The sequence below is a fragment of the Dermacentor variabilis genome, chromosome 1 (assembly GCF_050947875.1).
Source record: "Dermacentor variabilis isolate Ectoservices chromosome 1, ASM5094787v1, whole genome shotgun sequence".
Lineage (NCBI taxonomy): Eukaryota > Metazoa > Arthropoda > Arachnida > Ixodida > Ixodidae > Dermacentor > Dermacentor variabilis.
Window position 1 is genome coordinate 46,402,716 of NC_134568.1, and position 22,422 is coordinate 46,425,137.

The 22,422-nt window shown below is 43.5% G+C and overlaps 1 protein-coding gene and 1 pseudogene across 1 annotated transcript; one reads left to right on the top strand and one right to left on the bottom strand.

The window, feature by feature from the left end:
* Positions 1–1,363: 1,363 nt before the first annotated feature.
* Positions 1,364–2,499, bottom strand: LOC142572992 (uncharacterized; annotated as a pseudogene).
* A 10,062-nt stretch (positions 2,500–12,561) lies between these two features.
* Positions 12,562–17,025, top strand: Dbp73D (putative ATP-dependent RNA helicase Dbp73D). Its single transcript, XM_075687065.1, has 2 exons — positions 12,562–12,716; positions 14,755–17,025. Exons 1-2 carry the CDS (start codon positions 12,691–12,693, stop codon positions 16,940–16,942), a joined length of 2,214 nt encoding a protein of 737 aa, XP_075543180.1. The 5' UTR covers positions 12,562–12,690; the 3' UTR covers positions 16,943–17,025.
* The last annotated feature ends 5,397 nt before the right edge of the window (positions 17,026–22,422 follow it).

A 22,422-nucleotide genomic window follows, 5' to 3' on the forward strand; every position in this document is an offset into this window, starting at 1 on the left:
TCACACCTCCAATACCGTTGCCGCGCAGCCCATGAGATTCGTCGGCGCACATGAATATGTGCTTAACTGCATTCCCAAGTAGTTTCGAATCCGAGAGTGCGTGCCATGGGTAAATAAAGTGTGATGTGGAAACATCTCCTAAACAGTTCAGGCTAAACCTAGCTAAGGAAGCAGGGAATGACAGAAGGTTTAAATCTCGCGTGTTGGTGTTTCGAGGTTTGCCCAATTCAATGAAGCCACAATGCACGGCGTATCCAGTAATCGTCCCCTACTGCAGTTTTAAAAAAATGAGCCATCCACCCTGTGAAGGTGGATGACCAGTGAAGCTGTTTAGCAGACGACACAGAATTTTGAACAGAGGTAGGAACTCTTTTACCGCGATTTTTATATACATTCACGTGGACAACGGAACTGCCGCCACGGGAGAGTGGAAGGAAAGGAAATACGCAAGCACTTGGGAATGCTGATGAAGAGAGGGCAGTGTGAATGTAGGCATGGCCAAAGCGGGCGAAAGTGTAAAAACTCCCTTTTCGGTCTCTACACATCCACATTGAAATCAATGACCACAAGGGTAGCATCATCGCAACTAATTCATGCAAAGTGATTAGCCAGGAACCTTGCAGGGGCTGGAGCCATTGCATTTCTTTGCTTGCTTACTGGGGTATGAGCCATAGACGAGTTTTCGACATACTGTTCTGTGTGTTGTACGCATGATTAGAATGTAAGCACTGTTCATTTCACTTAGCTGAGTGCTTGTAGCCTCGTGCCTTATGGGGCTATGAGCCATTAATGATGATAGTTTTTGTTGACTGAGAACAAAAATGCACAGAACCCTAGCCATATACAGCTTTGCTGTACACAAAAGTTTTGGTTTTCTGGTCTCGGTCAGGTTTCTGCATTCGCAGCTGTTCATGGAAGACTGGGTGGTCTAAACCAAATGGTTGAGTAAGTTTGGCAACAAACAATGAACACGGCATTTATGTCCTCGCAGCATCTGCTGGTCTGCCTACCACAAACCATGTGATCAGCATGGGAAAGAAGTTGCCAGCGATTACGATACCCTAATGTGAAATTTGAGCGCAGCTGTACATGTGTTTTCATTTTGCCATATATTGGCTGTCACAAACACTGTCTTGTGCGGCACGTTTCAAAAGGAACAAAGTGTGGCGCGACTGCCTCGCTAATCATGATGCCTGGCCATGATTCACAGCAGCTGCCACAGACAGACCTCCGTTCATGCAGCACTCTGTTTCCATACAGACGATGGATGGATGGATAAAGCTGAACCCTTTAAACTGGGTAGCGGCACATGCCACCTAGCCATGACTAGTAATATATTTTGTACTTAGTGGAGGGTGAAATTTTACTCTTGCCTTGATTTTAGCCACCATACAGGTAATCTCTGTTTTGTTATATCTACCCGCTTAATGTCTGTTTTGCCTCCACTGTCCCTAAATCCCAATTCTTTTAAATAAATCAGCCCCATTGCTTTGAACTGTAGGGTGAAGCCCTTTACAGAACAGTATCAGATGTTCAGCCATTTCCTCCTCCTCTCCACACATGCCACATGATGTGTCTATTTTTTGGTACAAATACTCGGTACGTGTTAGTCTGCAGTACTCCCGACTTGGCTTCATACAACAAAGAGCTTCCCCTATAATCATCGTAGATATTTTCTTTGGCAATTTCCTGCTCGAAAGTTCTGTATGTTTCCAGTGCTGATTTCGTCTGCATCCCTATATTCTACAGACCCCTCTCTGTTTCTTTAACCTTTTTCTTAACTGATGTTTCTTTGTTTGCACCCCCCCCCCCCCCCCAGCTGCCGTCCAAATATTTTCTTGACAATTTTCTGGTTTGCTTCCTCCATTTTGTGTCAGTCAACATTCCTCTTGTACAAGTAGCTGAAAAACTTTCCTAGTCCACAGCTTTCCTGCCATTTCTCTTTATCATTCCTCAAATTCTATCTTGCTGCTAACTTCCCTGCCCTCTAGTGATGTCCAAACCATGTTGCTCTGTACCCCCTGATTTGGTACATTTCCATGTGCTCCCAGAGCAAGCCTACCTACCCCATGTTGCTTATTTTCCAACCCTGCTCGAACCTCCAACCTCATGCACAGGACCGCACTGCCGAAAATTAGACTAGGAACCATCAGCCAAATCCCTCTCACCACTTCGTACCTATTGTAATTCCACAGTGCCCTATTCATCACAACTGCATTCCTGCTATCTTTAGTCATTAAATATTTTTCATATTCTGTTGGGTACTCAGCCCCACTGTTTATTCACACTCCAAAGTATTTGTAGTTACCCACTACCTCCAGTGTAACCTCCTGTATCCTATGCTTGCCACCCTGTTTATTAAAAATCACGACTGCTGATTTTTCGTTACTAAACCTCAAACCTAATCTATCTCCCTCCTTGCCGCAGATGTCCATCAATCTCTGCAAATCTTCCTTGTTATTAGCCATAAATACGATGTCGTCTGCGTAAATCAGTCCCGGTAATGACTGTTCAATCTATTCTCCTTGCTTGAAAAAAAAAAAAGAAGGCGACTTAAAAGGGTATGAATGCGAGCTAGTTGGTACAAATCCATGAGTGAAAAACAGCGCAAAACAAGCACGGACAAGGGAGGAACACAGGACGAGCGCTGCCCTGTGCACCTCCCTTGTCTGTGTTTATTTTACACTGGTTTTCAGCATAAAAAACGAAGGTTGAAGCCAAGTCCGCACCTTTCTTATTTGTGTCTCTCATCCTTGCAGATACAACATAAACAACAAAGGTGACAGAGGGCACCCTTGCCTAAGCCCCTGCTGTATCTCTATAGGCTCGGATACCTTATTCCCCCATTTTATAAGCACCTTGTTACATTTATAGATATTGTTTAAAAGATAAGTTACTCCATCTTCCACATCTAGTGTACCCAGTTTGTCCCACAAATCGTCTTGGACTTGGATTACACTGTCACAGGCTCCCTTGATATCCAGAAATGCCAGCCATAGAGGCCTGTGTTCTTTTTCTGCTATTTCGATACACTGCGTCAATAAGAAGAGATTGTCCTCCAACCTCCTTTGTTTCCAGAACCCATTTTGTAATTCCCCCAGCACCACCCATGTAAACCACTGACGTCACTGTTATGGGACAGTAGTTTATGTCTGCTTTGTGTCTCTTTCCCTTATACATGCTTATCCTGCTTAGTCTCCACCCATCAGGTGCTTTACCATCCATTGTCATTTTGCTCACTACCTCTCTTAAGGGGACTGACAACTGATTTTTCGGGACCTGTTTTTTTATGGCGCAATGCAAGGCCCACCCTTGGTAGTGCTTGCACCTGCAGCAGTTACATCCAAAAGCGCGTGGATGTTTTGTAAGCATAATTTTTTTATCCGAGCAGGCTCTAAAAAATTGAGAGTCCCCTCTCCAGCAACACTGAGAAGTGAGAGCGATGTCGCTAGCCCGCCTCGTAAATTGCAAAAGCCGCCCATCACTCTGCTTTCACAGGACTGACTGTAACTGTGGTTAACCAATTAAATTTTGATCTTTTCAACCAATTTTGAAAACAAAATCTGGTACAATAAGTTCACGTTGTTGTACAGAGCTTTCTTATATTTGTACCGCATTTTTCCCCACATACACGCCTACGTCGTGGCTGGCTGGACCCCGTCGTCGTTCTGTCAATAGATGAGCCAAGCCAGCTCGTAGAAAACGAAGGCGAAGGCAGCGCCACTACTCTACTCACTACAAATGAAGGCCTATTTGCACATTCTAAATTAGAAAAAGACAAGAGAAAGAAGTGTACTGCATTTCAATACTAATAAAAAGACCAAAAACTGCGTACACTAATAGAAAATCACGTGATAGGCCTCGTACATCTTCATGTTATTGCCGTTTGGGGAGCCGAAGGTCATTTTTCGCGACTTTTAGAGAAGAATTAAAAATACTATAAATCTATGTGTAATTAGAAAAACATGGCTCGTTTTAGCCTCTATGATAAGCAATCTTTCCATCACCATGGACATCTAGATTCATGTTCCGAGCAGTTGTGTGTCCCTTTAATGCTTGCTTAGACTTTGAGCCCAATGTCTTTATTAACATAATTGGGATGGCCATCAGGACCCGTTGACGTGCCACTACCCTCTTCTCTGCCCTTCCCACACTGTTTGTTCAAGTGGAGCCACTGCACTAACCGGTCCATCCTTGTCTGATGGAGTACATGCAAAGTTTTGTTGTTTGTTAAATTTTCTGTCATCATTGTTCTTATATGTTCCATTGCATCATCTCCTAGCCGAACGCCTTGAGCTGTAACTTATATAAACCTCTGCTCTAGGCTAGTCTTACTACTCAAGGAGTTGAGATGTTCCCAAAACTTCTTAGCTGTTTTTCTGTCTTTTTTGTTTACTTCCGACAACCACTGGGTCCCCTTTCTTCTAATCTTTTCATTGATCAAATGTGATGCTTCCCTTCTACAGTTTAAGAAGTTATCTAAATTCTGTCTACATCAGCTTCTGCTTCACCCCTCTGCTTAGAATATGTGTGTTCCCTGGAGGCTTCCTGGCAATTCTCTACGACCTTGTTAACCTCCTCATCCCACTAGCTCTTGGGATTCTTTCTTCTTTTCCCTTTGGGCCTGACTCGTACCTTGCAAGCTCTAGCTCATATAGCCCTGTTAAATTTGCATATGCCCATTGTTTTAGTATCCTCATAAATTACTTCAATTTGTTGGGTTGCTATTTCCAGCTGCTTTTTTCAAGTAAAAAAATCCCATCTGGTTGTTCATCTTGCCTCCTTCCTGCTTTCATTTTTCTTCCAAAACTCGGCTTGATACGTTTGTGATCACTACCCAGACTTCTGGAGCCATATTCACCAGCTTAGAGCCATCTGTGTGACAAGGGAACACATAGAAGAAAAAAGCCGCAGTTTTGCCCGAAAGGTGAAGTGCATCGATTGCGATAGCAAATTAGTGGACAGATATACGAAGTATAGTTGCTTTATCGGCCGTATAGACTTGTACACATAGGCATACTAATTAACAAGAAGCAAAACGTTATCACATCTCACTCGATGACCACGGAAACTCGCTGTCAAAACACTGAAGTGAGGAGGTGCAACAGCAGCAGCGAGCGAATTGACCTTCGTGCTGCGTCTCGCATTCATGCAAACTAAGCCGCGAAAACAGCGTGCGGCAGACTTTGCCCTGCTGCAGATCACTTTCAAGATAGGGCTTGCATCACATGCAGTCGCCACCCAAGTAGAACACCCCCCACCCACCTTCCCCCCTCTCCGGTGCCTTGCGAGTGCGAGATCAAGGCACCATCCTCAGCACACCCTTGCACGCTTTCACTTGCACACACTGTGCACGCCATACAGAACATCACGGCGACACCGAAGGCGACGGCGAACATGCACCTGGAGTGTCCATATAATTGCTATCGCAATAATGGCATGCAAGGCCGTATGTAATATGTTCAATTCAAAGGTGGTACGAAATACTCGCCATGCACCGCGCATCCGAACAGTGCCTGAAGAGCGGAGTTCTCTCACCCTCTCCTTCATTCAGCATCCGAGGTGTGCGGGCAACTTCGCCCAGCAGATTAACCTTCGGCGCTCTTGGCTGTTGGACATGCAGGGCCAATTCCCATTGTGTGGCTAACGTTGCTCGGAAGAGCCTGTGTGGATCAGCAGACTTCCCAGGAGCTTTCACCCATAGTCTGCGACTGCCACCTTAGTGCCATAACCCCACCTTTATTGTATGTGTCTTTTGTATATAACAGGGAGTAAATCCCCTTTTAATTTATACCATGGCTGAAGTCTTCTCTACGCCTTACCTGTGAGTCAGCGAACCTACCGCGGCACCCTTATGCATGCATTGCAGAGGGGGGACAAACTACGTGTCTCCTTAGACCTTGGCTTGGCGGTGCTAGGCATGTTAGCCCCAACCCCCACAGTAGACAAGGCATCACAATTAAATTCTAGGGCTTTACGTGCCAAAACCTCAATCTCATTATTAGGCACACTATAGTGAGGGACTCTGGATTAATTATGATCACCTGGGGTTCTTTCATGTGCACCCAAAGCACGGAGCAAGAAACATTTAGGAGAGGAAACTCCGCTGTTTGCGGCGACCAGAAAAGGTCACAAGCCCGCGGAGCCGTTATCGTACTGGCGGCCTGGAAAGAAATTACCGCTGTTGAGAGCGCGCCGGTGCCCGGGCGCTGCATTTTTTTTTTCGCCGCGGCTTCTACGACGCGCCGCATGGCGCCGCCACTGTATATGGCCCCGTCGGCGCATACAACAATTGTGACTTTATCTGGTCACCCGCGCTCGCTCGCGCTGACGGGAGTTTCACCTCCTAAATATCTTACTCCGTGACCCAAAGTATGGTACACGGGTGTTTCTTGCATTCTGCCACCATATAAATGTAGTCGCAGCGGCCAGGATTTGATCCCGCGATGTCACGCTTAGCAGCGTAATGCCATAGTTGCTAAGCCACCACAGCGGGTAAGGCATCACCTCAGGTCTTATGTTCTGACACTGGGCTTACACCTTTTTTTGTGTAGCGCACTTGACCTTTTGCAGGAGGTTCTCTGCTGAAGTCAGTGTCGAGCTCGAGAACCCAACCCTCCTCAGGTGGCATACCCGGTTATCAAAGCTATTCTGCGTTTGATGTGGACACGGCTTATTAAGAAGAAGAGTTAAACGTAGGCAAAGTTCAGTCTTTTCCTTCTTTGCTGTCTTCAAGCAAGCAGAGTTAAACAGTAACAGTTCCTCTTTAACATGGGGCAAATACTTCCAACAGGCATGTCCGCTTCCAAAAATAATCTGTAAGTCTAATAACTGTCCCATTATGAGGCAGCTTGTGAGTGAACTTCAGACCTTGTCCATTTTGCTGAAAGGCTGCTAAAACTTTATTGATCATAGCTTGGTCCACCTGAGTGCAAGTTACTTTAAAACAATATTTTTTTTTAAATAGCCCATGTATCTAAAAACCCATAGAACCCCACAGCCGCTGTCCCCTTTAAAGGTCCTGTTAACCAGGCCCCACAGCAAATTTGAGTTATATGCTGGAAGTTGTTACGTGCCTTCTAAAGAGTGTTCTACCACAATAATTTTTCAAATTGTTTCATTAATAGCAGAGATAGAAATCTTTGAAATGTTGTGAACCCATGATTTCAAAGGGGAAGCTTAACTGCCAACATAGACGCTCTCTTCACTTGCCTCGTCTAGCCTCCGCAAGCGAAATTCCATCCCTGTGTTCTCCCATACCAGAGCTGGAGAATTGCATCACATCTTTTTTGTTTTGTTTTTCTCATGTTTTTGCTGCGCAGTGCGCACTTCTGGTAACGATCTTGCGCACGAGCTGTTGTGGTCTCCCGTTTCGCGCTGTGCACAAGAACACTTGCATTGTTGTCGGGCTACTTCTGAACTACACTGAAATGGATCTCTCAGTGCGCGCACATCTGGAGATACAGTTGAATGTCTTTATAACGAAGTGCTTGGGGCTTCCGAAATATTTGTTACACAGGTCACTTCCTTGTGAAGGTTGCACACAACAAAGCTCACAACAGAACTGGGGCATAATTATTCCTTCGTTATACTGGTAATTTCATTGTAGAGGCGCTCGACTGTAGTTTTGTAATCTGTGCGCACCACTGCACAATGTGGGAACCGGCAGACAAAATGGAAGTACGTCCCTCTTGCTATCACACCGAGTAATACAAAGACTTGCAGACATTCTGGCTGTAGGTTTTATTATTTGTGCATTGGTATATACTGCGCTTGTCTGCTTAAAATGGCCAAACCTGGTGAGGGGCCCTTTAAAAACTGCGTCAAATGCTTTGTCAACCTGGGAAGAAAAAATATTAAGAGCACTGGAGCACTGCAGGATCCTATGCATATTCCTTGCCATTGCAGATAAATCTCCTTGTCAAATGTAATAAAGGTTGAATTAAGATAAGCTTCTAACAAGGTCAAAAAGTGGCAGACTCAATCGTAGTTGACATTAATGTAATGCCGAGCCTTGTGTGACACGTTGCAGCACAAGACGGTTTCATGAATAATGTATAGCTGCTGTGCAGTGAATGGTTATGTAGAGATTATAATAGGCTATAGTGCTTATATATATAATAAGACAATGTTTGGAATGGCAAGATATAACATTGAAAGCAATCTGCAACCCATTGGTATATACCCAGTTGCCACAGTGACGCATAATTTTAGACTGCACTTGGATCGGCCCACGAAAACAGCAAGATGGGCTCGCCCGCCAGAAAGTGGATGGACTCGGAGAAGAACACTTCGCATTAAAAATGTCGACAGACATCCCTGTTGAATACTGAAATGCAACAGCCTCGTGTTCATCTATACAGGCCTTCATGGCTACAAATAATGTAGCATGTGGTACCTAATAATACAAATTTTCAATGTCAATGGAAAACACATATCTTATGCTCTACACTCTGTGTGAAAACTCGGCGACATCGTTTGATCCCTTTTGTCGCATAGCACATTTAGCTTCTTTAACAAGTACTGGCTGATGCTCTGTTGCCAGGACTCATGTTTGCTTACTAATGTCCTAAATGGTATTTCCAGCTTCTTTTATTTATTAGTATGCCTACACTCGCCCAGTGGGCAGTGGGGTAAACGAACATTTATACACAAAAGATATACGTGTGATAAAATATTATGGTGGCAAACAGTATGAAACACTAGTACAGCTATACAGAAAACCTTATAACAAAAGTTTAGAGGCACAAATGCAAAATACTAGTCAAGTTCACACGTGAACTGAACAAAAAGCATAAACGTTACAACTTGTACATGATTTCGCAGACCTGTAAAAGAATTTGTTGCGACAAGCAACTTCAATGACGTCACAGGGAAGTCCATTCTAAGAGTTGACTGTTCAGGAAAGAAATGAATTTTTGAAAGTAAGCGCATAAGATGACATTTCCTTTATCTAAAGCATGTGACTGAGGTGATGTGAGATTACACAGGTCACTTAATGTAGGCGTCTTTATTTAGGGCAATGAGCCTTCAAAATGAAATACATGAAAAAGTGTGACGCATTGCAAGGGCAGGCCAGCCGAGAGAATTTTTTAATGCAATGACACTGCTTCAAAATGTGCAGTTGCTTGTAATGAAATGTGCAGCCTGGTTTTGTATCGTCTCAAGAGGGTATGTAAGATTCTGCGTGTAAGTTCTAATACGACTGAGGCGTATTCCAGGATAGAACAAATAATCGTTATGTACAGTATTTCTGTGGAGCATATTTTAAAAGCTTACTTCCTGTCTTAAACTACAGCCACCTATGCAGGAATTCCACATGAAACCACTTATGAAAGTTATGCCTAAATACTTAACTTTGATAGCTCCAGTAATAGCTGAATAGTTTCAAGTAGTACTGTCCCTCAGATGGACTGCGTTTGCATGAGAAAAATATATGTGTTTGCATTTGGCCACATTTAAAAGTATGTGACACTGAGCACATCAAACAGAAATTGCATCTAGGTCATCTTCCACTGCAAATAGGTCAGCATCATTAATTCCCTGTAAAGGACTATTGTCGCTTGTATATAAACTCACATTAGAAATTAAACTGGAGCCATCGCTATGAATATAAAGGAAGAGCAAAGGCCTGAGAACAGATCCTTTGGGTATGCCGGATGAGAGAAACTTTAGTTGCCTCATCCATTATACAGTGAAATCTCATTGATACGATTCTGCATAATACGGTTTTCAGGATAACACACTTTCCCTCTTTTCCCAGCCAACCTAGGAACAATAATGTTTTTTCATATGGTTTCTGTGATCGCATTTTCACCTGAAATTTGATAATACCATTGCAGAAGTGGGATTTACTGGTATTTCTAAGACTGATAGCTTTATATTCCAGTGTACTAGCCTCACTAACATTACAACGACCCACAAATGTGCTAAGCCCAAGCCACATAGGAGAAAAAATGCTTGCGGTACACCGGTGACTGTAAAATGCTGCTGTCGCAGTGCGGCCACACTGACTGGTGGTGCGCAGCTGCCCAGTTGAGTGAGGAAACCGCGGCTTTTTTTGTAACTTCCAGAAGAATGTTTTTATGGATATTGAAAAAAAGAAAGGAAAGTCCTGTGCAAACTGACGAGCTATTTCAGCGTTGCTGAGTAAAAGTGCATTGGCTGCGGTTTATGTGGCATTGAGTGATGCTGCTTTGCATAACATGTTATGCAGAGCAGTAGCACTCGACGTCTCACGAACTTTTCTTATTGAGTTTGTCACCAAGTACGCCTATTTTCATACTTTATTTTTTAGCTCGTTTTGGATAATATGCTTTTCGGATGATATATTTTATTTTCCGGTTCCCGTGAAGATCGTATCAGTGATATTCCATTGTAGTTAGCTTTTTGAGAGCTTCAAATCAAATAATTGTACGTGGAGCAAGGAAAGAATATTTTCAGGAAAACTGAGATAGGATAGGTTGAGTAATAAGAGAGTGTGACAAATTTTATGGAAGTCATTCTGAAAATCAATCAGCATACAATCAGCTTGCATGCCCTTATCAAATGACAGGTGTAGATCATGAGTAAATTTAGCTATACAACTTGGTAACGCAAGAGTGGCCAGTTCTGAAGTGGCTGGTAAACTACGAAAAGGCTATTGTTTGATTAAAAACGCTTACATACAGTATATGCTTTAATGTCTTACAGCAAACACGTGTCGATGAGATGGGCCAATAATTTTAAACAAGTTCTCAGCTTCTTGTCTTATGAATTACCACTACGTTGCCTATTTTCCAGGCCTCCGATAATGCAAAACTTTCAACGTGACCACATTCCCAGGTGCAACCATATGAAGCCAACAGATAATGAAGCCAAGAAAGGCATAGGGGAAATTATTTGATTTTAATTGAAGTGTAGAAATTGCATATTAAAGGTAAGTGAAATTGGATGAAACACGACTTCCCGCCGATGGGAGCCAAACCCACAACCTCCGCATTACACACATACGTTGCACTAGCAACATCCTCTACAGCGGCAGCTATTCTCATGTCCACTTTCTTGGGTATTTATATATGTGTACAAGACGCAAGCCTGGGAGTGTTAGCCAGCACCACTGCTGGCTAACACTTTGACCCTTTGACCCTTTTGACCGATAGCGAACGTACATCACACGCTACCTGATGGCATCAAATCTGCTGGAGTCGTGGTCCTCATTATGTAATGAACAAAAACAAGGGAAACTGAGGGGCCCGCTTTTTCTTTTTTTGGCTACACCCATATGAAAGCTAACAGATGCTTCATATGGTTGTAGCTAACAAAAATCTGACCCCGCATTCCCAGGTGGTCACGTGGAAGCAGGACATTACAGCATTCTGGCACTCATTTGGTCACCTCCCATGCTTTTAACTGTTGCGAGGAACATGTAGCAGGATAGCAGATGTCTCAGCAAGCCGGAGTGAGCATCAAAATGATGCATAGTCATAGGTGTTCTCTGGCATGGTTTCAATGTTCTATTATTATGTCACCACCTTCTGCACCACGACTCCACCACACAATAACATCCTGGGAAATGAAGCCGAAATTGGCTGCAGAAAAGCTATTAGGTATGTTAAGTTATTTAGGGTGCTAGTAGGCTTCGCAGTATTTTTTATATGGCTCCGAGGTCCCAGATCTTCATTTAACAAAGAAAATGAAGAGACTAAAATACCATGTTAGTGGCTGATTCTGCCATACAGATCCTGCTTGACGTGTTACTTGGAGTCGCTGCTTTTAGAGTAAAGCCTGAATGTCTTGGCAAATTTTAATGGACGTTATCAGAGCAAAAGTACTTGAGCTGCAAGCGAACTCCAGTGGTGAAGGGAAGGTACAGGTTTCAATTCTGCTGATCAGAAGCTGTGCTAGCTTCCACTACATATTTTAGACCTCCTTTGGTTTCTTTAGGTCAATACTACATCTCTCCGTCATCTAGGCATAAAAGTTCAAGCACTCCAGTCAAGCAGACAGCACTGCCTGCACCTCAGAGCTGAAAGCACGAGGAACATGCTGTTTGGCACACTTGGCAGCGCTCACGAGTTTTACTTGTACTTGTATATTTTGATATATCCAGGATATTTTTTGTGAATTATGTTAATTTCAATTGTTTTGAGAGCGTTTTAGTTCATAAATGCAGAAAGTTTTGCACAACATCTTTAAATTTCACGCGCTAGGCACGCCGGTCGATCGCAGCGTCCTGCTGGTAGCGTCGTCGCAGAAGCGTCCCCGGTTATCCCATTTACTGTGCGGACGACACACCGTATGGACACACTGCCCGATTTCAGTACACATAGAGTTACTGTATATGCTCAAACGTAGCATATACCATAAGTACACGATAGTAACTCTATGAAGTACACCATACCCTGATGTGCCCTGATGGTAAACCGTGCTTCAATCTCAAAGTCATGCAAACTTTATGTAGTGTGTTGTGCATTATATAAGATACTGCATCATTAAAATTAGATTTTACACGATAATATTTGAGTGTAGCTTCTTTTACTGCGCCGCAGGCAAACACCACTAGTCTAAAGCTCGAAGTCAATCCGAAGCCTGTACAGGTTGGTTTCTTATTCTATGAGCGTGCGATGCACGTTGTTTTGGCGGATTTGCAACGTATGAGTACCTACAAAACTCTCTGCTTGTAAACATACCGGTGGTTCTACTAGCAACATGGAAAAACTATACGTTGTAAGCAGGTGAGTTGTTCTGAATGGTATTCTACTGTGTTCTCAGCCTTAATATTAATTTGAAGCCAAGTGACTTACGCGAGCATGTACCATCTTGAAAACTTGAAGCCCCGTCACACTGCGCTACAAAATTGGTTAGCACTCCGCAAATAAGACATTGTTGGTGGCACAGATCACCAAAGTAGAAGCGTTGCGGTCAGTGACCGTCTACTTCAAAGTGCTTAAATGCGCGAGAACAGATTGCGTGTGAAAGTGGACGATACAGGCGCTCACTAGCAACTGACGCGAGCACGTCCTTGTTGGTAGAATAAAGACGTTAAAGGCAATCAAGGCTAGATGTAATGCATCGAGAGAACACAGGAAAGCTAAACAGATGCTTGTCATATGTCTGAATCTCGACTTGAATGAATAATCAATCGCTTTTGTAAAGGACTGTTCCTGACTTAAATAAGATGCATTGTAGTTTACTGTCGTGTAGCTTGTATTAGAAGCGGTTGTTTAGAACCTAACAAAGCGTAGAAACATCTGTGCGCAATTTGCTTGCATCAAAACAAACTGCATGTGCTGTAGGTGATATTGAATGAGAGCACTACATACCTTTACGCGCCCCCGGCTGCCATGACACACTTGGTAGCTTCCGCTCCACTGCATGGAGTCAATGAGATGGAGTATAAGCTAGAACACAGCACAGGCCATTTTTTCTGGCCTGAGCCAGAAAGTCTCATGCGCTGCCCGAGCCTGGCGCCAGTGGTTTCAAACCTAGCCGGTACCCAGCTTGGGACCATCTCAGCCTGTCCCAGTTCAGCCCATTAGCCTTTGAGCCTAAAAAGCATGGACCAGTTCTGTACCAGGAAACCAGAGTGCAGGAACGACGAGACACAATGAAGATGATGCAAACAAGTGCTGTTTCGTTGCTGCACTCTAGTTTTCCGATAATGAGATACCGTTAGGCCCAACTGTCCATCCTAGTCCAGTTTTGGGTTGGTGGGAAGATACCAGCCACACAAATTATTTGCTCGACACTAATTTGTGAACTGTGCCACACTTTCACTGGATCAAAGGAACATGCAAAAAAAAGGAAGAAAAAAATTGCATTCTGTGTTCATTATGCTGCCAGTGAATTAGTTTGACATGAACACCTGTAACAAATTAGCCAAGTAGTTGTACGGCAATATATGGCGAAAGTATAGGTGGCCACTCATGTACACATCACTAACCATTTCATCTCACTTTTGAATCTCGAAGAACAAGTGCAACGTGGAATGCTAGAGCCTAAGCCAATAAACCTGGTAGTAATATAAATTAAATTGCGCTGTCCTACTAGCTTTCTGAATTCGTTAATGCACTGCGACTAGAAGTTGTTGCTCCTATAAATATAAATTAGTGACACGCAAGGCTAATGCTCACATTCATCCGTATTGTCACATGGAACAAGCAATTTTTATTGCTTTATTCAGCTTCATTTTAATGCTGTCAACTTTTCAGTCTATAATGTAGGCATCCATGTTTCATATTACGAGTGAATTTGGACTCTCCCTACTTTAGTTTCAACATGTAGGTTGTTAACCAAAGTGCATGCATGACGTAGACAATGCAGTTTATAATTTACGCCACCAAGTTGTTCTTCAAGTTGCTGCTAACATACACTATTTCGTGGAGTGTGCTGCTGTTGTGCCATGGCTTGCCTGCCCCAGCTTTCCCAGAGACTTAGAGACATCACTGACCTAAAATTCCGGTGTGTCAATTTTTATAGTCAGCAGTTTTCCGAAGTTACAAGAATGCAGCCCAAGCCTGGCTGCACTTGCTTGCAGGGGCTGGGCTGAGCTGGGCTCAGGCTTATAAGTAAACCTAAGCCTTTGCAGTGCTCTAATAAGCGTCATCCTTTTACATGCGAACAGTGTGCAGTAAAGTTTCTGTAACATTGAAAATATGTGTCAGTGGCATTGCAGTGCAGCTTTGTTACTTATGTAATGTAACACCACTTTACGTGTGCCGATGATATCCATGGGCATTATGTGTTTGTGTATTTCTACATTTCATCTTATAGATTCACCGACGACACTGAGTCAGCGAAGGAAAAGTTTGATCCGGACAAGCGACTACGGAAAATTTTAAGGAAAGCCAAACGGAAACAAGAGGAGGCTCGTAATTTGGCACAAGATGGGTGTCTGCAAACAGATTCGGCAGCCATTGCACTAGAAGGTAGTCCAAAGGATGGCAAGACATTGGAAATTGGTGACAACTGCCTTGCCCAGGATAACATTGTGGTGCCACTTGTTAAGAAAGCCAAGCTGGGGTCTCAGGTTGGTGATGCAGCTCCAGCTGTTGCAGAACCTTTGTCTGATGTATTGACATTGGAAACACCAGCAGTAAAGAAGAAAAGTCGAAGGAAGAAAAGCCAACAGCCTCGCATGCGACGTGACAGACGCAATGAAGGCCTGAGTGTTGCTGGTGACAATGGAGCCAACTACAATCTGCCAGCAGGAACACAATCCACCGTAGATCATCAGCATACTGCATTGGATGATGAGTTAGATGGTGGTAAGGTTGAAGGCACAGGAGATGGTGACCACAAACCTGTTCAAGAGCCTGTTGAAACCAGTCCTGGAGAATATTATCCGATTTTGGGTGATGTGCAGGTGAAAAAAACAGATGTTGTTCACCGAGTCCTACCAGAATGGTTATCCAATCCAGAGATGGTTGCATCAATTGTGAAGAAAGGCAAAAAGCCTGGTAGCAGGAAAGTAGAACACTTCAGCAGCAGCCTAAGTGCTGAGATGATGTCTGTGTTGGCTACAAACCACATACGGAAGCTATTTCCTGTTCAAGAAAAAGTAGTTCCGTGGTTGCTTTCGTCAGAGCAACGGCGTTCACACCTGCCGCCACGAGATATTTGTGTTTCTGCACCAACAGGTAGTGGCAAGACGCTTGCATATGTTATACCTATTATAGAAGACCTAAAAGTTCGTGTTGTGCGTGCAGTTCGTGCTGTTGTTGTCCTTCCCGTAAAGGAGCTCGCAGCACAAGTCCATGCTGTATTCTTGCAGTATGTTGGTGCAACATCACTGAATGTGCAGTTGGTGACCGGGACGAAAACATTTGCCGAAGAACAGGGACTGCTTGTTCGCAAAGGTGCTAAGGGCTATGCAAGCTTAGTGGACATTGTGGTGGCTACTCCAGGACGTCTGCTTGACCACATACGCAAGACTCCTGGCTTTAACCTGCATCTGCTAAAGTTTTTTGTGCTTGATGAAGCTGACAGAGTTATTGAAGATGTGCAAACAACATTAATTCCCGAGGTAGAACAGGCTGTGTTCGGTACAGGCAAGATGAACTGCTGTTGTGGAGGGACTGTCCACGACCGCCTGTGCACGCACCCATTGACTGTTTGCTGTCTTCAGCATTGCCGAGAGCCTGTGCAAAAGCTGCTGTACTCGGCAACACTGACTCAGGATCCTGACAAACTGCAAAGCCTTATGCTTTTTCAGCCAAAACTCTTCACAGCCACTGGCACAATCAATGTGCCAGGTGATGAACACCGACAGAAAACTTTCGTTGGAAAGTATACTACACCACAGGGGCTTAGTGAGTTTTACTACCTCACTCACGATAACACAAAGCCATTGGCTGTATGGGATCTTGTGGCAAACCATGGTTTCCGGGACACCCTTTGTTTTACTGCTTCTAAGGAGGATGCCCACAGGCTTAGCTTGGTGCTTAAAGAAATGGGTAATGTTCGTGCTGAAGAATTTTCTGCAAAACTGAGCACAGCAGAACGTGCACGAGTGCTGAGAAAGTTTGCTTCTGGAAAACTGGACATCTTAGTTTGCTCAAATGTTCTGGCCAGAGGTCTTGACGTGGCGAATGTACGGCATGTCATATGCTATGACCCTCCAAAATTTATTAAAACATATGTACACAGGGTGGGTAGGACTGCGCGTGCTGGCGTTCCAGGCACAGCCGTGACATTTCTGCGGCAAGGTCAATTACAAGCTTTCAAGGAAATGCTTTCATCAGCTGGGAAGACAGACATTCAGCCTCTCAATCTTAGTGACACTGATGGACTTGAACCACTTCAAAGCAAGTATCGGGATGCTCTAAAGGCTGTTGAAGCTGTTGTGAAAAGTGAGCAGATTGGTCCAGACAGAAAGAAGAAGTACAACTTTGCTGCCAAGTCTGCAATACCAAATGAAAGACCTAATGTGAAAACAGCAAATGGGGGTTCCACTGCGTAACTATTCTCTTCTCTGCAGCCTGTATATATGTCGAATAATCACTACGTAAGCAAAATAAATCGCCTGGTCTTTGTTGATGTTCATGTTCTGAAAACTGTGGCATTTTGGGCCAAATACTGTGCACTGTGCACATGAAAAGCAAGTTACATCTGCCATTAAAAAGAACGCACAATAGCATTGTATGAAGTACTTTTCTGGCAAGGCTTTATAATGTTCTTGAAGGTAACAAACTCTGGTTTGACACATGACATGTAGCAAATATGGAACAGGATATGAGCCAGGCTGTTTTATTTCCTTGATTAAAGCTTTTGTCTCTCGCGAGAGAGAACAAAAAGAACTGATTAATACATGTGTGCTGTGCAAGTTCTGCTTTCATTCACAGTGCCGATGAAAGCATGAGTGCTGGTCTGGCCTGTTTGGTTCATTGAAGTGAATGTGTTTTGATGCGTGTTGTCAGCTGGCTGCATTCAATGAGAATCTTCTACTGCTCGCTGTGGTAGCTCAGTGGCTGTGGCACACTACTGCTGAGAACGAGGTTGTAGGTTCAAATCCCGGCTGTGGTGACCACATTTCAATAAGACCAAAATGCAAAAATGCCTGTGCATGTTAATGAGCCTGAAGTGGTCATATAATCCGGAGCCCTCCACTACAGCATCCGGTAACCCGCTGTCCACTTTCGGGACATTTAACCTCACATTACAATGAAAAAAAGGATTACTCAAGACTAAGTGCTGCAAGTCAGAAGTGTTGGCTACAGTTTGTGATAGCTTGACTTCCATGGGCTACACAAACAAGCATGTGTGTGATTCCAGCTTTTCAAATAATGGTAGCACAGCAGCTAACACAAAGGTGGTGCCACTGTCCTAGTTGATGGCCAGTATGGCTATAGTATGCCTCTATACTTGCATCATTGTTCATAGCAAGATCTGCTAATCATGTGGTTTTATTGGCATCCATCAGAGCAATCTCTGATCCGTCTTTCAGACAGATTTCAGTAGCTCAGACTAGACTTTTACGGATAGTGTTTCTAGATATTATGGGAACTTATGACAACGTAGACGGAATTGCTATGGGATATTCTCAAGCATGAAGGCATAGATAATTTCATGGAGCTGCTGAGGGAGATATACAGGAACAATGGAGTACAAATTGTGTGGGAAGGCTGGAAATGCAGTGTTGTGGAAATTCACCAAGGACAAGCAAGGGTGGCCTCTGTCTTCATTGTTTTTCACGCTTTAATTTTATAGCAAGATGACGAAAACAATGAATTAGTGTTCGATTTATCTTATACCCACAAGGGCGAAGGCTAATATATATATAAGCTGTGCTAATATATAGGCTGTGCTAATATATGTGGATGACATAGTGCTACTAGCGGACAGTGCAATAGATTTAGAAACTTGCAAATATGTGGTAACGCATCAACAAATCTAGGCCTTAAGTTTTGCGCAGAGAAATCCGGAATTATGATCTTTAATGAAACAATGACATGTCAATTCAACATGATAGAGAGAGAAACTTTAAAAGGATTTTCGTGCAATGTTCGGAGCCTCTTTAGTACAGGAAGTCATACCCATAGTCAACCAATATAGTATGCGAAAACACCCGTGTGCTTAGATTTAGGTGCACGTTAAAGAACCCCAGGTGGTCAAAATTTCTGGAGTCCTCCACTACGGCGTGCCTCATAATCAGAAAGTAGTTTTGGCATGTAAAACCCCAAATATTATTATTATTATTATTATCAACCAACATAACTACCTGGGTGTTACATAAACAAAGGAAAGACCTACTCAAGCACTCGCCAAGATAATCTAAAAAAGGGAAGCAGCGTGCAGTAATAGTGAAACAGCACTTTGGGGCTACATTAAATATGAGGTGATGCGTGGAGTCCGGGAAAGGAGTAATGGTACCACTGCTAATGTTGGCAAATGCCATTCTGCGCTTAAAATTGAATATCTTGTCGTAGTTGGAAGTTAACCAAAGATTGGCATGCCGATTGGCTTTGGGGGCCCACAGTAACGTCACAAATGAGGCAGTGCAAGGTGATATGGGTTGGGGGCCTCTTTTGAAGTTGGAGAAGTGCAGAGCAAACTTAATTTTTAAGAAAGACTTCAGAACATGGATGAAAATATATGGGTGGCTAAAATGCACAAGTATCTACACCTCAAAAACGTGGACACAGAATGGAGGAAGAGGTTGGGAAAGTTGGCAACCATAGTACAGGGTACTTCCAGGAGCAATGAAAAAGAAAGTGAGAGAAACGGAGACAGTAAATTGGATGCAAAATATGGAAACAAAAAGACCATGGAGATTAACAACAATGGCAAGAAATAAATTAGGAGGCAAAATCTGTGCAATAGCACAGAGGGCAGTGCTTTCCTGTTTGAGGCTCAAGCTGATTGCCTTAGCACAAAAACATACTGGAGCAAATATTTGCCACAGGATGAGGCATGTGTCTGCTGCGGCAAAGATCTGGAGAAAGAACTGCACATTCTAATGGAATGCGAAGGTATTCACCCAGCAAGACCCATTGGTAAAACGTACACCTTCCAGAAGCGCTGGCATTTAAAGTGGATGGAAGTATTAACCAGTCAGCAGTCGAGAGAAGCAAGAGGCGTTTAGAGTATTGGTAGACAAAAAAAAAAGCAGGGAAGAGATTGATAAAACCTGATTTGTTACAGGCATAGGTAACGGTACACGGTAGATATACAAGTTTTAAGGAAAAGAAAAAATATTAAGGAGATGTAGGCAAAATGGCTAGATTGAAAGCATGTAGTATAGCATGCCTGATTAGTTCAAGCAGGCTAGGTGAATATTTGTCACTACCCTGTTTCAGAAGGGTGCCAATAAATGATAATTTTACAGATGTTGCACTTCGTGTGTGTTGTGCCTAAATTGTCTGCAGTATTGCCATCGTAGCTATTATCTTTGAGGACTACTAACAAGGTGAGAAGCTGTGTGTTTGCCTAGTCCACTTTGCTCTGCTAGCGCTGCAGAAGTGAATAAAGCTTCCACAGTGCATGTAGCATCATTTGCAAGCTATTCATCATCATCATCAGCCTGGTTACACCCACTGCAGGGCAAAGGCCTCTCCCATACTTCTCCAACTACCCCGCTCATGTACTAATTGTGGCCATGTTGTCCCTGAAAACTTCTTAATGTCATCCGCCCACCTAACTTTCTGCCGCCCCCTGCTACGCTTCCGTTCCCTTGGAATCCAGTCCGTAACCCTTAATGACTATCGGTTATCTTCCCTCCTCATTACATGTCGTGCCCATGCCCATTTCTTTTTCTTGATTTCAACAAAGATGTCATTAACCCGCGTTTGTTCCCTCACTCAATCTGCTCTTATCCCTTAACGTTACACCCATCATTCTTCTTTCCATAGCTCGTTGCGTCGTCCTCAATTTAAGCAGAACCCTTTTTGTCAGCCTCCAGGTTTCTGCCCCATATGTAAGTACTGGTAAGACACAGCTGGGTTATACACTTTTGTCTTGAGGGATAGTGGCAACCTGCCGTTCATGATTTGAGTATGCCTGCCAAACGCACCCCAACCCATTCTTATTCTTCTGGTTATTTCAGTCTCATGATCCGGATCTGTGGTCGCTACCTGTCCTAAGTAGATGTATTCCCTTACCACTTCCAGTGTCTCACTACCTATCGTAAAGTACTGTTCTCTTCCGAGACTGTTAAGCATTACTTTAGTTTTCCGCAGATTAATTTTTAGACCCACCCTTCTGCTTTGCCTTTCCAGGTCAGTGAGCATGCCTTGCAATTGGTCCCCTGAGTTACTAAGCAAGGCAATATCATCAGCAAATCGCAAGTTACAAAGGTATTCTCCATTAACTCTTATCCCCAATTCTTCCCACTCCAAATCTCTGAATACCTCCTGTAAACATGCTGTGAACAGCATTGGAGAGATCGTGTCTCCCTGCCTGATGCCTTTCTTTATTGGGATTTTGTTGCTTTCTTTATGGAGGACTACGGTGGCTGTGAAGCCGCTATAGATATCTTTCAGTATTTTTAGATATGGCGCATCTACACCCTGATTCCGTAGTGCATCCATGACTGCTGAGGTTTCGACTGAATCAAGCGCTTTTTCGTAATCAATGAAAGCTATATATAAGGGTTGGTTATATTCCGCACATTTCTCTATCACATGATTGATAGTGTGAATATGGTCTATTGTTGAGTAGCCTTTACGGAATCCTGCCTGGTCCTTTGGTTGACAGAAGTATAAGGTGTTCCTGATTCTCTTTGCGATTACCTTAGTAAATACTTTGTAGGCAACGGACAGTAAGCTGACTGGTCTACAATTTTCAAGTCTTTGGTGTCCCCTTTCTTATGGATTAGGATTATGTTAGCGTTCTTCCAAGATTCCGGTACGCTCGAGGTCATGAGGTATCGTGTATATAGGGTGGCCAGTCTTGCTAGAACAATGTTCCTTCTATCCTTCGACAAATCTGCTGTTACCTGATCCTCCCCAGCTGCCTTCCCCCTTTGCATAGCTCCCAAGGCGTTCTTTACTTCTTCCAGCGTTACTTGTGGGATTTCAAATTCCTCTAGACTATTCTCTCTCACATTATCATCATGGGTGCTACTGGTACTGTATAAATCTCTATAGAACTTCTCAGCCACTTGAACTATCTCATCCATATTAGTAACGATATTGCCGGCTTTGTCTCTTAACGCATACATCTGATTCTTGCCTATTCCTAGTTTCTTCTTCACTGCTTTTAGGCTTCCTCCGTTCCTGAGAGCATGTTCAATTCTATCCGTATTATAGTTCCTTATGTCAGCTGTCTTACGCTTGTTGATTAACTTCGAAAGTTCTGCCAGTTCTATTCTAGCTGTAGGGTTAGAGGCTTTCATACATTGGCGTTTCTTGATCAGATCTTTCGTCTCCTGCGATAGCTTACTGGTATCCTGTCTAACGGAGTTACCATCGACTTCTATTGCACACTCCTTAATGTTGCCCATAAGATTGTCGTTCATTGCTTCAACACTAAGGCCCTCATCCTGAGTTAAAGCCGAATACCTGTTTTGTAGCTTGATCCGGAATTCCTCTAGTTTCCCTCTTACCACTAACTCATTGATTGGCTTCTTATGTACAAGTTTCTTCCGTTCCCTCCTCAAGTCTAGGCTAATTCGAGTTCTTACCATCCTATGGTCACTGCAGCGCACCTTGCCAAGCACGTCCACATCTTGTATGATGCCAGGGTTAGCGCAGAGTATGAAGTCTATTTCATTTCTAGTCTCGCCATTTGGGCTCCTCCACGTCCACTTCCGGCTAATCTGCTTGCGGAAGAAGGTATTCATTATCCGCATGTTGTTCTGTTCTGCAATTTCTACTAATAACATCATCATCATCATCAGCCTGGTTACACCCACTGCAGGGCAAAGGCCTCTCCCATACTTCTCCAACTACCCCGCTCATGTACTAATTGTGGCCATGTTGTCCCTGAAAACTTCTTAATGTC